Raw genomic sequence first — 16,302 nt, 5'->3', positions numbered from 1 at the left:
CTCACCTCAGCGCGGAGGACTGACGAACTGTCTCAGGTGAATAATTAAGAACAACATCGAGGAGTGACGTTCAGGGACCAGGAGTACAGGAGGTGTGGTTTCACTTCATTTATACAACTGGTGTTCAAACACTGGTAACATTTTATAATAACCATCATGCGTTCTTTCTTTCTTTTCTTTCACAAAAACATTATAACGACCGTCTGTCAATGTGGACTATGTAGTTTTGTTGGAAGACATTTTAATCAGAGGAGAAAGATAAATGCCTAAATAAACGAAATAAGTCTTTGTTTTCATGTCTGAATAAACAAGCTGACCTTAAAGGCCAACACAATTTCATACTGTTTCACCTCGTTCTTATGTGGCGGACCCTGCCACCTTTCTAGCTTCAAACAGTGTTCTGCGGACCTTAATTTCCTCTGAGAACAGCTTGTTTATTCAGTTATGGAAAAGGTAAATATTTATTAGTTTCGATTATTACCTCATTCATTCCTATTGTAAATATTATTCTCCAAAACAACACAGTGCCCCTTTAATAAATGGAAAATGTATAACTAGTTAAACCCTAGTTAATCGTTATTTCACTGTTAACAATCAATAACAATAAACTTTAGGAAACATTTATGAAGCAAGTGTTCATTATAAAGTTGCTATTGACATTTAATGTATTTAATGTATTAAATGTATTAATTCATTATGGTTATGATAGTCTTACCCAAACATTTTACATCCTGAATGTGACATTTCTCTACTTATGGACCCAGCAATTCATTTTTGTCCTCTGTAGTGGACATTACGTTTTTGCTAACATCTCTCATACATGTCACTCTATTAAGTCCTGTTGTTCCTTAAGGGGGGCAACTGGAGCTTTAAAGTGACACCACATTTGTGGGGGTTGGCCCTGTTAACTTGCCTGTGTGCATGTCTTTTCATAATGACTGCTGTCCCAGTAAGCACATTTTATGGAAAAAAAAGAAAGGTATGCATGATATTCATAATTAAAAAAAAAAACTCAGGAATATTCAGAGTTGAGCTTATTCATTTTCATTTGAAAAACAGCTAATTTATAAATGTCCTCTGTACTATCCGTCAGGACTTTCTACTTATGTTTGTTTCACATTTTATCAGTAGACAGCTCTATGACGGGGCAGAGAGGATTCCTAATAGAATCATTCAGTGAGATTCAGACATACACTGATCAGGCATAACATTATGACCACCCGCCTAATATTGTGTTGGTCCCACTTTTGCTGCCAAAACAGCCTTGACCCATCGAGGCATGGACTCCTCGAGACCCCTGAAGGCGTGCTGTGGTATGATGAGTCGTCTAGCCATCACAATTTGGCCCTTTTCAAACTTGCTCAAATCCTTATGTTTGCCCATTTTTCCTGCTTCTAACACATCAACTTTGAGGCCAACATGTTCTCTTGCTGCCTAATATATCCCACTAACAGGTGCCATGATGAAGAGATAATCAGTGTTATTCACTTCACCTCTCAGTGGTCATAATGTTATTCCTGATCGTCATAGATCTATCCGAGGATGATACCATGAAGTGTCAAACGTCTAATAAAGAAATTACAAAAGGTTCAGGTGTAATGGTTACAAAAAGATTAATCTACCTTTGCTGTATGTTTTATATTTGGTGTTGTATTTTACTGGATGATTCCAGTGGAACTTTCCATGTCCATACTCAGCCTTTAAATGTTTCACATTCTGTTGTCCGCTACAGTGGACGTGTTGTAAAAATTTTTTCTTAGCAATATGTTTTTTTTACCACCCAAACACTAAATGTATGTAAAAAAAAAGATAGTAATTAAGAAACATTTTTATTTCCTGGGTCTCAAAAAAACAATGAAGTGTAATTTATATTATTCATCTCTTATGGGAAAGTACTGACTTTACAAAGATGTTTTGAATTAAAAGGAAATTTTTACATTCAAGTTTATTGTTTGCTCATTTACTGACCCCTAGGTTTCCCCATGTGAAAATGTGACCCCATGTGTCAGTTTGTGTTAATTTGTATGCAACTTTTTTCAGGAATATGTCCTGTTAGTTGGGCGGCAACGAGATATGAGCTTATGATATTTTCAAAATCATGACCCTCTCAGAAATAATCACGGTTTTATGGTATCATGGTTTTATCTTTTCAGTGACTCCTTACCAGAATGTTCTGACGGACATGAAATTTCATATTAAAGTAAGAACTCTTGCCACAGTGCAACTTAGGCTCTTTTTGTGGATGTATATGATTCAAACCTTCGTGTGAAAGCGTAATTACAATGAAAGAGGCACTTTTAAGATTTGTCGTATTTTCGTTTTCGGGTCAAACTCCTTTTCAATGGGAGTGCAAATTAGCGATAGCATCAAAATCTCTATTTTTTAAAACACTAAGAAGGCTCGACACAACATGAAACTCATGGTATCACCAGGGTCTCTACACATGAACACGAGCATTGAGAACATTATTTGTGTAAACAGAGTTTGCTAAAAAAAAAGTTTTCTATCAACTCACCTTAGCAGTAGCTAGTTCCTCTAGCCACCATCAAGGCAGCCGAGAAGTATTGATCTCCGAATGCGACGTAACCTGGAGGAGAGTTAAGGTGGAACGCTATTGTCTCCGACAACAACTATCCACGCGATATCTCACATGACTTTTCTGGCTTTTGATTTTAGTATTGTTTCTTATATGAGGCTCATTTTCAACTTCAAGGTCAATATTGTTTTTCGCTAATGACAAAACAACAAATTATCTGTGCATTTATATGAAACTAAGCTTTAAGAGCGGTCCACCTTAACTCAATTCCATGTTACATCCCATTCGGAGATCGATACTTCTCACTGGCGGGAAGGCGGAGAGTGTAGGAAACATCTGCTAACGTCAGTTGTCCAAAAACTTTCTTTTTAGTAAACTCTGTGTACACAAACAGTGTTCTCAATGCTCGTGTTCCTGTGTAGAGACCCTGGTGATACTATGAGCAAAGTTTCATGTTGTGTCGTGCCTTCTTAGCGATTTTGATGCTATCACTAATTTGCCCCTAGCACTCCAATTTAAAATGAGCTTGACCCGAAAACGAAAATACGGTACATCTTAAAAGTGCCTCTTTCGTCGTAATTATGCTTTTACACAAAGGTTTGACTCATATACATTCACAAAAAAAGCCGAGGTTGCATTTTGGCAAGAGTTTCACTTTAACTTGAAATATAGGTAGCCTATATTTTAATAACATTAATATGGTAGAATTCAATACTGTAGAAAGGCAAATGTAGAAGGTTAATTATAAGATCCAATAGGACAACTGAACAACTTCTTATTGATGTCCAGCAGATGGAGCTGCTTCAAAATGTTGTTCACTGTTGTGCATCTCTGCACTACACATTTCCTCTCCAACAATTTACAACTCCGTCAAACAAAAAAATGTTGTTACTGCGATAAGAGGGTCAATTATAAATATTATAAATAAAATGAAAGAAATAATGTATTCTTTCATGCATTATTATTAAAAGGAGGTTATCTCATGATTTAAGTGATCATTCAGAAGGTTCTAATGCATTTTATCTTCAGTTGACTGCTGGACACATTCACACCCCTTTTGAACAACCTTATTTGTTGTTGCAGCACATGATTATCAGCTGAGAGTAGATGTAACCAAGATGTTTAATCTGAATCCAGAGGCTACTGAGAAAATGAGACACATTTTGGAAAGAGAGGATGATCTGCCTATATGATTGAGTGTAAAAGAAACACAGTCTGCACAGTATCCTGTTTGTACATGTCTGAATCAGCTCACTGCAGCACTTTCCTGGAGAGTCTGGCAGCTATCACGAACCTAATAAAAGACATAGTGACACTGTTGACAAAAGGTCAGAGAATCACTGAAAACATTAGGAATAATCCTTTGGAGTCCATTAATATCCACAATGAGCCCAATGGGAATCTGGCCAGTCGCATCTTGCTCTGGTCCAAACTGTTGGACAGATGAATGAACAGACGGAGCAGCGGAGCTATTCTTATGCCCTTCTGCACAAAACAATTTTTATTCATATTATAACCAGGAGATGAAGAGGACCCCTATAACAAATTACTATATCAGGAGAATAAGAATCACCTTTATTTTTACAGGGTTTTACAGTCAGTACAACTGACGATTATCAAAAAACAGACAAAATTGTGACAGAAAGTCAAGGAAACTTACTTACATATATGGTAACATGTTATTTTTTATTTTACCAACCACTATGCTGTACCTGAGTTCAAATTCAAGGTACTTGTATTTTACTTCCTACTCCACCACATTTGTCTGGCAGCTTCAGTTACTTGTTGCCTTTCAGATTATAGTTTTTTCTTACCCTTTCTGTTAAGGAAAAAAAAAAACTGTGTCTACAAATTTGATGAGTTTTTGATTTTTCTGATATACTGAAGGATAAATTGTTCCTTTATTTCTTCAGAATTGATTAGCTGGAAAATACATTGTCACAAAGCTGAAATAAGACTTATTTCTAAACTTATGGAAAGTTTACTTTTCAGAGATTGGATTTGGTTCTAACAGGCGGCGATGCCACAGACATGTGACGAACATATAGCGTATGATGCATTTGTGTATGCAGCAGTATGGGAAGAAGTCAAAATGATGCTTACCTTAAAGTAAGCAAGTAAAGTCAAATGTAAGGATGTAGACAAAGATGGTGGAAAGTCAGGTGAAGCCTTGATGTCCACAACTCATTTCCGTAGCTTCATAGCAAAAACAGCACTGCATCCTCCTCCCGAACGACTGGAGTAGATGGGGACTTGTTTTAAGAAGAAAAATAATCTTTATTTAATCACATGTCATACAATGCACAACATGGTGAAATTGGTGCTCTGCGTTTAACCCATCAGTAGGGAGCAGTGTGCGCAGGGACCAGATTTTAGCCAGTGCCTTTGGTCAAGGGAGAATTACAATTACTGGAGAATCAACCTATTTGTGCATGTTTTTTGATGGTGGGGGAAACCTGAGCACCCGGAGGAAACCCACACAGGTTTGAACCCAGGAAGTTCTTACTGTAAAGCTCCATCAACTCCTCCTTCGTAATCCAAGTCTCCAGATGCCCTGGGCTCCAAGACTGATCTGAGATTTGAGACTTGATCCCAGATTTTACATCCGCAATGGGTAACTAGTGAAGATTTCCAGCTTTAAAAAGGGTTAATATAACATCTTTTAAAATGTATTTGGGACCTCAGGGTTTCTGAAAATGGAGCTGTATGGAGCCATTTTATGTTTTTATGTCAGTTGCTATTTTAAGTTTTAGAACAAGTCCCCTTCTATTGCAGTTGTTTGGGAGAATACTGCAAAACTCCAGAAATGTTGCGTGGACTACACACCTTCACCTGACTTTCTATCCACATGAGGGTGAGCAGATAATGATTGCATTTACATTTATGGGTGAACCTTTAACACGGAACATTTCAAAGCAGACTAATTTTATTTGATATACTCTATGATATCGTGGTATTTAACAAAGTTAGATTAAAACAAAAATATTCGTACACTGCAAAATGGATAAAAGGCTAATCATACAAAAGGCACGAGAAATACAATTAAAAGAGAAGAAGCCTGATATTGAGGTCATAATGAGACGACACCCTCCTCCTCCTCCTCCTCTGTCTCTAATTGGTCAGCCTCTGACAGGATTACACGAGTTTCCTCAATTGAACACAGTGAAGTTAAACGCTCGGACATCCTGCTGGAAGGCTGCGCTGCTGCTGACTGAAATAAAAAGGAAAAAAGGACTTTTTCTGCGCCTGAATCGGATCAGATGATTGTAAATGACAGCGGTGTGCAGGTCTGTGATCCCGGGACTGAATGTTTCCTGACGGTCTGTGCTGCTGCTGCTCGTCCTGCAGCCTGCAACACTAATGACTAATGTGCTGTCTCAGCACACGGACGCGTTTCACTGAAGCTGCCCGTCATTGACCGTCGTTCAGACCGCAAGTCGTCATGATGACTCGGATCTTCTGGGATACAATTTTCCTCATAAGCGGTGAGTAAAACATTTTAGGGAAAATTTGCATTTTTATTTCATGTAAATGAAGTGATTAGTGATTAAAGTCAACAGTTGGATCTGAATCGTCAGTGTTGTCCCCAATTAATGCTTTTATTTCATGTTAATTCACTTGGTGACTTGCATTGAGAATCAGTGCAAAGCTCTTATCTAAATGTTTAACATTTTTATCCGTGACACCCTGTTAATTTTGCTAAATGTATTTAAAGCTGCAAACATCAATCAGTTAGAAAAGTTGTCTCCCTTTTAAATTAATGGGAAACTTTTTTTTCAAAAAGGATTAATTGGTTTGAGTAATTTTTTATTATTATATTTTTAAATGAAGAAATAACGTCAAATTCCCTGATTTCAGCTTCTTAAATATGAATGTTTTCTGGTTATCGACTCCTCTGTGTCCGCAAACTGAATATCTTTGAAATTGTGAACAAAACAATACATTGAGGACATCACAACAAACAAATGGACACTTTTCAACAACTGACTGAGAAAATAATGAAATGACTGAAAAACAAGTGTTAGTTGCAGCCCTTGTTGTAATGATCCTTCTGCCTGGTGTTACACAATACATTCAAACTCAATTGGGTGTGTCGTTGTGATTCATTTATGTGCTCTACATTATTGTGGTGAGATAACGGAGACTATCTCTCATGTTTCTATAATTTTTCTTTTTTTCTTTTTCTTCAACAAACCATCTTCTGGTGTTTACCAGCTGGTTTTATTTTTAGTCTCAAGCAGTGATTGCGTGTCTTCACATGAACCCGCTTTATTTATAGAGCTTTGGTCTCATCCTTTTAGTGGATGCTTGACCCTGTTACTATTGTTGGGTACTAGTTACTCAATGAAGCATCGATATCACACTGAAGACCAGGTCACATGGGCATAACTATACTGGGGATCGTATATTGTTCATCGTAAAGTATGATGTGAAACACCTAGTTTTCTTTGGGGGGTGGGGGGAATCACAATAGAGTAACACATATTTCTTATATTCCTATAGGTGCTTTTAGTATGTCTGTGGTACTCAATGGTGAGTTAACAGTGAACTTTTTGGTATTCTAGTTATTAGGGATTTGTTGTAATTTAGTTTTTTCCACATCAAAACTTCATCATATGTCAGCAGTGTTTTAATATCCTCCCTGCAGGTTCCCTCTTTACATTCGGAGCAGGGCCAAGCAATTCGACAATCATTGAAGCCAGCATCTCCATCAACACAAACTCCACCGCTACTCGAAACGCCTCGACAAGCAGCTCTGCAACATCCAGCAGCAGAAGCACAATGACCACAACCATCACACCGACCACAACTAATGTACCTTCAGTTAAAAGTAAGTTTCAGAACAGTCATGTTTTGTGAAACTGCAAAAGAAGGTTGAAGGTCATTGCTAAGAACATGTATTTCTGTATCTGATATTGTATTCTTTAAAGGAAATATTATACACATTTTCAGGTTCATAATTTTATTTTGGGTTACTACTAGAACGGGTTTACTGCTCTTAAAGGTCCCCCCTCCTGAATAGCTAGTCTCCTCTGATTGGTCAGCTCACACATGCCTGAGCCAGCACCACAAACAACAACAGAGCAGCTGTGCTAAATCAATTCTTACATGTCAAACTAGCTGCTTGATATGAAGTATTACGACATGATGTCATTGTGTGATGTCACAAAATCACAGAATTAAAGGCGAACTACTGGTGAGTTGTTTCAGGAGCAGTGTTTTCTGTGGGAGAGGGGAGCTTTTGTTGGTCTGGACTTTACCTTTTTTAACCTTCAAGATCTTTTTCATGCACAAGAACATATAAAACACTGAAGGAAAGGGGAAAAAAATAAAAAGCATAACATGCCTCCTGGAAGAAATTTTATTTCTATATTTTTTATTCCATCAGGTTCACATCATATGCTAACAGTGGTTTATTTTCCTATCTGCAGGTTCCCTCTTTACATTAGGAGTGGGGCCAAGTGACTCAGTAATCACTGAAGCCAACATCTCCATCGACACAAACTCCACTGCTCCTCCAAATGCATCTGCAAGCGTCTCTGCAGCAACGACCCTAACTATTGCAACTACTACAACTACTATCATCCCTCCAGTTAAAAGTAAGTACAGTCATCATATCTCCACATTAGGGCAATAGGACGGTTCAAGATATTATCGCAATAATCATCAAAATAAAGCTTAAATCTTTAAAGACACAATAAGAACTCAAAACAAAACATAGCATATCACAAGAGTAACCACTAACTGCTGCTAACTGTATCTGCTGTTAGCTAGTTGGCTCATTTAGCAATGCAGTTACCGATCTGGAGCTTGAAATAACAGGGGAGTGTTTTTGTTGTTTACATGGCGAGCATGTTAACTTCAACTAAAGTCTCTGCAACAAAATACTTACACATAACATCAAAACAGGCATTTTTTTCACATTCTTTTGATGATTTTATTTCAATTTTGAGTGTTTTAAACTTAGACATATTATCATATATATTCTAATATCTTATCTTTCCTATGTATTCTCATATATTGTACACATTGCGCTTTTAAAATAAAAACTGAAATTGCGGAAACCACTTTAACATAATAACAACTCAACTTTAACAATATTTTTAATTGTATCGCACATCTTTTCTTGTGATAAACAATCAATCAAAGAATCTTCATTAAGTATTCATAAATCATAAGGTCTTCCTGCAGAAATAAAGGATAAATAAATGGTGGTAACCTCATCTTCCTGGTGTATTTTAGTTTGGAATCTGTAGTACTTACACATGTCTGATTTAACTTGTTTTTGTGCGGTACACAATGTACAAGCCCATCCTTCAGACATTTAAGCTTAGGCTATTCCAAATATATCAGAAAACCAATATGGGACTGTACGTCAGCGAGCTAGACAGCTTTTTCGAGTCATTCACGTGCCGATATATTCATGATAATCCAGATAATAAAAAAATTCACCACGATTATTGTGTTGAGTGTTTTTTTTATTTTTTATATGTCAATCAAATGTAATAAAATCTCTTTCCCCCCATCCCTGGTCCTGACGAGTGAAGGGTCGAGCTCTATTTTGAACCATTTAAGCAAACATTCACGATATCTAATTTGAAAACTGTCCGGTTGTTCTCGCTGCAGCCTGTGATCCACTCTCACTGCAGCGTTGCTTTCACATAGAGAATTGCAGTACATCAACACATGCAGACAGTGTGGCGCTCACTGATAATTGATCCTGTTAGCGTGAGTGAGGGCAGCAGTTGTGGTACATTAAAGATTATGAGCAGCACATATGAGCAGCATATGCAGACATTTCATACAAAAAGATGATGCACGTACAGTATTGAATTATCAGCTGAAAAGCGCCTCATGTGGCCCAAAGGCTGTTTTCTGTCTCAATGTTTATCTCGTCCGACTGCCAAAATCACATGGAAAGAGAGAGGGGTTGGTAGGCAGATGCCTCAGGGACAACGGAGGGCTTTCACAGAGTCTGAAAGAAGGAGACAATACATGTAGGCTGCAATCCAAAAGCCCATTTACCGTTGGAATGGAGTGTGTGACGGAGGCTGTAATGCAAGCTATCTGTCTGGATGCTCATCCTCCTTCCCACCCTGAATGCAACACTGTGCATCTGTTTCAGCCACTCGGGGAAACACTGACTTTTGTTTGGGTCAGTTATGTAGGAATTTGTCTGACTGTACAGCTAAACGTGTGAGAAATGTCCCGTTCTGTCTGGGTTTTCATTTAATTAGATATTTTCGTGAAAACTGAGTAGTGGCTTGAAGGGTTTAATTTCTGCGAAAGAACGAGAGTCCCTGCAGGGGTGTGCTCTCTCCTGAGTCCTAATGTCGGCTGATGGACAGAGGTTTTTGTTTCGCAGTGTCTCGCTGTGACTTTTCGAGACTCTAGACTCTAATAGTCCCTCCCAGGTACAGCAAGAGATGTAAGCCACCACAAATCCACACGCAACTGGTAACAAAAGGCTTCAGTCGACCGTTGGTGGCGTGGGTGTCAGCTTTAGGATTTAGTACATGCTGTTGTTTCAGGTCTCTGCAGGCTTAGGCTATTTTTAGATTTATGATATTCACCTGCGTCCTGGTGCCTGTTCTAACTAAATGAACTTGGATCATTTTTGAAACTGTCATTTAGGGTTGAATTCATGCCCTGGAGGACTTCTAAAGGTCATAGTTATCAGTAGATGTCAGTGGAGGCTTCATTATTCCCTACTGGTCATCCAACAGTGGGATATATTAGGGTTAGGGTTTTTTATGGTCCTGGAAGGAAGTATAAAACGTATCCTAAACTTTAAAAACCCACATACACTATCTCTTCTTCCATCCTCACAGAGTTCGTGGCAGCGGCTGTTCGGTCTCATTTTGATGACTGTCCGGACTCCCACCGCCATTTCTGCTTCCACGGCACGTGTCGCTTCCTGATATTAGAAGAGACGCCAGCATGCGTGTAAGTTGTTGCAGTCGCAAAGGGTAACATCATCAATTTTGCATTGAAGTGTTTAAACGTCTTGGGGAGTACTACTGCACATGACAAATAAAGTAATATAAAGCCTTTTGTGGCTCCAGAAGAAGTCGCATGTAACCTGATAAATGCCTTGTGGGTAATGTAGACACCGGGTTTTGAAAAGCAGTCCACTGGTCAGATGTTGCACTCCTATAACAGTGTTTCACTCATTATGGACAGCTTAAAAAGGAATAATTAAAATCATTATAGCAGAATCAGAGATGTCAGCTTTTTATTCCATGTGCTTTTTCTGCCTTTTTCAGATCCTGTACCCTACATTACCCACAATGCAATTTAGTCACTGAGTGGTATCACTGGAGGCAATTTCTCAAATTACATACAGCTTCCTCTGGAGCCACAAAAGACTTCATACTACTGTATCACATATGCAGTAGTACTTGCCAAGACCTGTAAACACACTTTAATGTGTCATATTTGTGGAGTTACCCTTTAAATGTAAAATGCCAACATTGTTCAATTGACTGTTGTTTGCGATCAAACAAGACAGCTGGCAGTCTGAACCACTTTTACCCAAACATGTGAAAATACTCTTAGAATTAAATCAGAGTGTAAATGTAAAATGATATATCATTTTCAACATTTGCATTTTAAATTGCTGCGGTCACTCTTGTGTTTGAGCAATTGAAGCACTTCATGGCCTTTATTTTGGACAACTGTTAAGATAAGAAATGCAACAATAAGTCAGTGAATTTATTTCAATGGAATTAATCACCACCTTAATTGATTATTAATGAATCGTCTCAGTTACTTTTCAGGCAAAACATAAAACATTTGTTACTTCCAGCTTGTTAAATGTAAAGATATTACTGTTTTTCTTTGGCATTTATGATGGCAGATAAGTCTTTGGGTTTTAGACTGCTTGTTGGAGAAAACAAGCAATTTGAAGAATTCATTAAGTGATTTTCTGCCTCGGTGCAGGTGTCATCCGGGCTTTGTCGGGATGAGGTGTGAGCATGCAGACCTGCTCGCTGTAGTTGCGACTAATCACAGACAACAGACGGTTGCCACGGTGCTGGTGTTGTGTGTGATTGGGTGTGTTCTCATCATGGTGTTGTGCACACTGTTACAGTAAGTGATACGCATGGCATATCTTATATTTCATGGTATTGTTTTCACAGAGATCATTGCTGATGAACTCTATAGTGTTTGGGAAAGCAATCATGTGGTCACAGTTTTCCTTTTCAAGGAATAAAATAATAAGGAAAAGGATTTTGAAGGTTTTAAATCTTTTCTCATGCAGTTGCTGGTGGAGGCAGGACTGTCGCAGGCGGAGACATGCACTTCACTACGTCCCAGAGAAGCACGGAGCGTCCTGCCATCCTTCTGAGAGTGGTACACTTTTTATTTCTTCTATCAGCTGCTGGGGATGTTAATAACTGATGAATACATTTGAGATCAGTGAAAAATTGTATTATGTTGATGTGAAGAGTTAAAAAAAACCTCTACATCTGCAGGCCGTGCATGTTAAACAAATAGATGGCACCTCTGTGTCCTTGGAATGTCTGTTGTGGATGAAAATTATGCGATAAAAGTTTTAAGGGTTGCATGAGTAGCCTTTTTTTTCCGCCAAGAAAGCAATTACATCAGTCCACAAGTCCAATGCCTATGCCCATTTGATCCCAATAAAGATGTAATCCTTAACAAACAGGTCACAGATATATAGTATTATCTCAGGTTCAGCATATTGTGTCAGCCTCAGCATCTCAATATGTGGTTGCACAATAGTCACATCACAGGATGTGCGATGTCAAATAAGGAAAAATGACTGCTCGACACAAAAGCAAGACTTGCGCAATTCTCATTTGCCATGATTCATCTTCATGAGAAGTCTGTCTGTTATTACATAATTTTGTATGATTTAACGGTTCTTGGACGTGGGAGTAATCATTCTTGATCATTTCATCAAACACAGCAGGGCCGTCTTCGATTGTGATGACATTCACTCATGTGTTTGTTTATAGCAAAATATATCACACAAAAATTAGAATGTCACATTGTCAGTTTTTGCCAATATTGTGCAGCACTGGTTTAATCAGCTGGCCACTGTAGTTGTTAGCAAATGTAACTCAAACAAGATTGAATAGTGCATCTGTTAGGGACTATTATCTGTACTATTATCAGCTGTGGAATATCTACATTTGGTGCACTAGTGAGCATTTCCAACAGCAGGATGGTGTTTGTGGGATTGACTGAAAATAGACCACAGTGCCCAGTGATTGTAATGATGTCATGATTTTCGATTATAAATAAAAAACTGGTCAAAATAAGCTTTGCAGTATGCAGTAGCAGTCAGTGCTGAAAAAAAAGTTTGATTTGAAAATCGCATTGAAATCGCAACACCTCTAGCAATGAAGGAAAATGTCATCCAGCGTAACGTGTAGCTGATTGTTGGCACACAGGAACAAGCCATGTCTTCTGCTGCACAGACAACACTTGTTTGTAGTATTCTAATCCTTCAAAGAGTTTTTGCGAGCGTACAGGAAACAAGATAACTTTCATGATTATTTCCCTTTCAGTGGTTTGAGAAGACATCTTGCTGGAACATGAGCTGTTTTCGTCATGGTGTGTTTAGTTTTCCTCATCATGTCTGGCCAACACACTCGGAGTATCGGCTCAAAGGTCCTACGCACGTGTTCACATCAAAATTCTTGGCCGAGGAAGAAGAAGCTTCATCTTCAGTGGGGCTTAGGAAGGCCTGCTTAATGTGGGAGGTTAAACGTTCCATGACATTTCTTTTTTTCGCACTGACTGGGACTTTTGACCTGCAGCACCACAGGAACGTGTTTACTTCACCCTTTGATTCTGTGGAAACAGCCACAGCTTTACAACAAACTGTTGTATTGTGGATGACACACGGAAGAGCTCCGTGTGTCCTGTTTATGGCTGGCATCGAGGACATGAGAAATGATCTGCTAGGCCGTCAGTCATCCAGTGTGGATGTGTTTACTATGGGACAACAAGAATTCATTTACTGAAGTCGGAAGAATTCCTATTTTTGTCTTTTAACAACTTTGCGCACTTTTCGTCAGAACTCAAGCACAGAGGACATTTTAAAGAATTGGTGGTGGTGGAAACTGATGCTTTAAAAAAGTTTTAGTGTCTGTTTTTAAAGAAGGAACTCACTTCACCTGACAAGAGTAGGAATTGTTAAATAGTCTGACTGCTGATGGATTTGAAAAACCATGGACTTCAGTCAATCTGTAATTATACACAAAGCGCGCAACTTAAAACAGTTCCAATATGGTTCAATATGGACAATTTGTCTCCAGTATTTCTACTGAAGCTGAAACATGTGTCAGTTTTATTTTTTATTCCTGAGCTGTACTTGAACACATCAGAGGTTTTGGGATTTCGCAAGCTATAACTGCATCGACACACGCCACATTATTCCACATTAGTGGGGAATGGTGCACTTTTCTGCAAGCTTGCTTACTGATCACTTACTGTACAATGTAGTCACTCGGAGAAAAGTGTCCACATAATGAGAGATGCCAAATACACTTGTTTCTAACTTTGCCTGAACGAGCACTGAAGGGAAGAGGCACGCGGTTTGTACACGTCCTTTAAAGCATGCATGCACTTAAATCACAGCTTTTTATTTCTAAACACACAGAATCCTTTTTTTTAATTCCACAGTGGTGTGTTATAGCATTGCCTCTGCTTTGAATTGAAATGCTTTTAAAGAGAGAAAAGCCTCTGGAGGTTAATTCAAAACAAAATATTTAATGATAATTGGTGAAGGAATACAAACTGACTCGATGTACAAGTGTGTACGCACTTTGTGTGCACCGTAAAATGAATGTGATGGTATTTATATGCCAAGAGACCCTAAGGGGATGATTTGTTCTCTTTGTTTACAGTACGTGGTTGATATTTACATCCAGATTATGTGTTTGTTATTACAGCATTTTACGTGTATATATCAAAACCAATGTGGAAATATTCAGTGTATATACGCGCTGTTGATACATTAACCCTTTATTTTGTCGGATTTATGTTGTCACAGTTGGAAAGCCTCTGTTATCTGTGTTTGTTTTCCAATGAATTGAATAAAAAATGCAATTGTGTGTGTGTGTGTGTGTGGATATTTCTTTTTTTATTCATGTGCGTGTTAATCACCACCCCGTCTCTGGAGTCTGTTACTTGATTCATCGCGTGACCTTCTTTTCACTCCTGAAGCTCTTTTCTCTCTCTCTTCTCTTTCTGGATGCTCTGCTCCTCCATTTTTCTCTTCCACTGAATATTTCAAGATGCAGAATTGCCAACATGAAACCCTGAACCCCGGGCACAATTGAACAAAGAGCTGAACTCTAAAGTGCTTTTATAGCTGAAGGAAATGTTTCAACCCTCCTCTATATCACCATTAACTTTTTTTTTAATTTATTGTGTCTCTGACTCAACTGGATGTATACCCATTCATGTTAAAGCATTTGTGCGATGTGCAGGACTGTGCCACATACATCCTATTCTTTTTCAGTTGTATGTCGTTGGGTTCTACCCTCTTTAACGTCTCCTCTTCCCTTCCCTTCCCTTTCGCTCTCCGCATGAGGAGCTTCGTTTTGTTTCACAATCCCATTATGTCTGCAATTGGATTTCTGGGGAGCCCTTTAGAGCCGTCTGGCTGAGCTACTAAACCAGCTTTGAATTAAGCAGCTCTCGTGGGCGCCTCCGTAAAGATTCACAATACCTTTTAACATACAAAGGAGCGCGAGGGGAAACAAATAAAATGCAGTGAAAAGAAGGTTAAGTAAAGGGAATTAGTACTAAAAATCTGTTTCCATTCGCATTTGGTGACACAGAGAGGAAGTCTGTGTGTTGTCAGCATCAGGAAATTCTCCTAAACTCTTAAATCTGATTTGGACAAGCGTCAATCCCTCTTCCCCATAAGAGGCTGAAGCTCTGCTTTGAATTGCAATGCCATTCTGGCCTTTTTTTCCCTCTCCCTCAGCTTCCTCTTCTGGCCCTTTTGATCCTCAGCCCAACATTCCCAGTATCTGCCTCTGACCAGATGGTTTGAAATAAGAGTATTTACAAAGGTATTAGGGTTAAGCAACCCTGCCTTGTTCTCCTCACTGCTAAGCACTGCAACAAATCAGTAGGAGAAAGCTCAGAGCTACAGTCAAAAGGGTCACTTCACCCAAAACGTATACAAAAAGTGCAATTTTACACTGGTGGCTGATTCTGAGTGCAGCTCAAACTGTCAGACAACCTTAAAGACACTTTAATACAGCAGGAATGTGATGTTACCATGTTTAATCTCATGTTTAGAAATTGATTACTGAAGTTTACATACGTATGTTTAAATTATTTGACCGCCATTCTGCCTCCACCCTTGCCTCTCCTCTGTTCATCTGCATTAAAAGATAGTTTGAATATTTGTTGAATATCTTTAAAGATACTACTTAGGTTCTGTACTTAAGTACAATGTTGAAGTATTTGTAATTTAATTGAGTAATTCCACTTTCTGCTACTTTATACTACACTACATTTTGGAGGCAGATATTGTACTTTTCACTCACAAAATTTATTTGATAAGTTGAGTTACCAGTTACTTTGAAGAATGCATCAGAGCCAAAGTAGCATATTTTAAGATGATCATTCATTCCGATAATCAGAAAAATGCTGAATATTGGACCTGATAATAATCACAGTATATACACACATGTAAGTAAAAGTATATTTGACGTTTATTTTTATACTTTTGATATTTAAGTACATTTATTCCCCAAAAATTACTTCTC

At 38.4% G+C, this 16,302-nt stretch overlaps 1 protein-coding gene across 2 annotated transcripts; it reads left to right on the top strand.

The window, feature by feature from the left end:
* The first annotated feature begins 5,655 nt into the window (after positions 1-5,655).
* On the top strand, positions 5,656-14,628 carry tgfa (transforming growth factor, alpha). Of its 2 annotated transcripts, XM_030418666.1 has the most exons (8): positions 5,656-6,021; positions 7,040-7,069; positions 7,185-7,367; positions 7,969-8,136; positions 10,369-10,483; positions 11,480-11,629; positions 11,802-11,893; positions 13,078-14,628. In XM_030418666.1, the coding sequence occupies exons 1-8, from the start codon at positions 5,979-5,981 to the stop codon at positions 13,083-13,085; spliced, it is 789 nt and encodes a 262-aa protein (XP_030274526.1). In that variant the 5' UTR covers positions 5,656-5,978; the 3' UTR covers positions 13,086-14,628. The 2 variants fall into 2 exon arrangements, with proteins under 2 accessions (XP_030274526.1, XP_030274527.1); XM_030418667.1 differs by lacking the exon at positions 7,040-7,069.
* The last annotated feature ends 1,674 nt before the right edge of the window (positions 14,629-16,302 follow it).

The sequence above is a fragment of the Sparus aurata genome, chromosome 6 (genome assembly GCF_900880675.1).
Source record: "Sparus aurata chromosome 6, fSpaAur1.1, whole genome shotgun sequence".
Taxonomy (NCBI): domain Eukaryota; kingdom Metazoa; phylum Chordata; class Actinopteri; order Spariformes; family Sparidae; genus Sparus; species Sparus aurata.
This window is presented reverse-complemented; position numbering and strand designations above follow the sequence as displayed.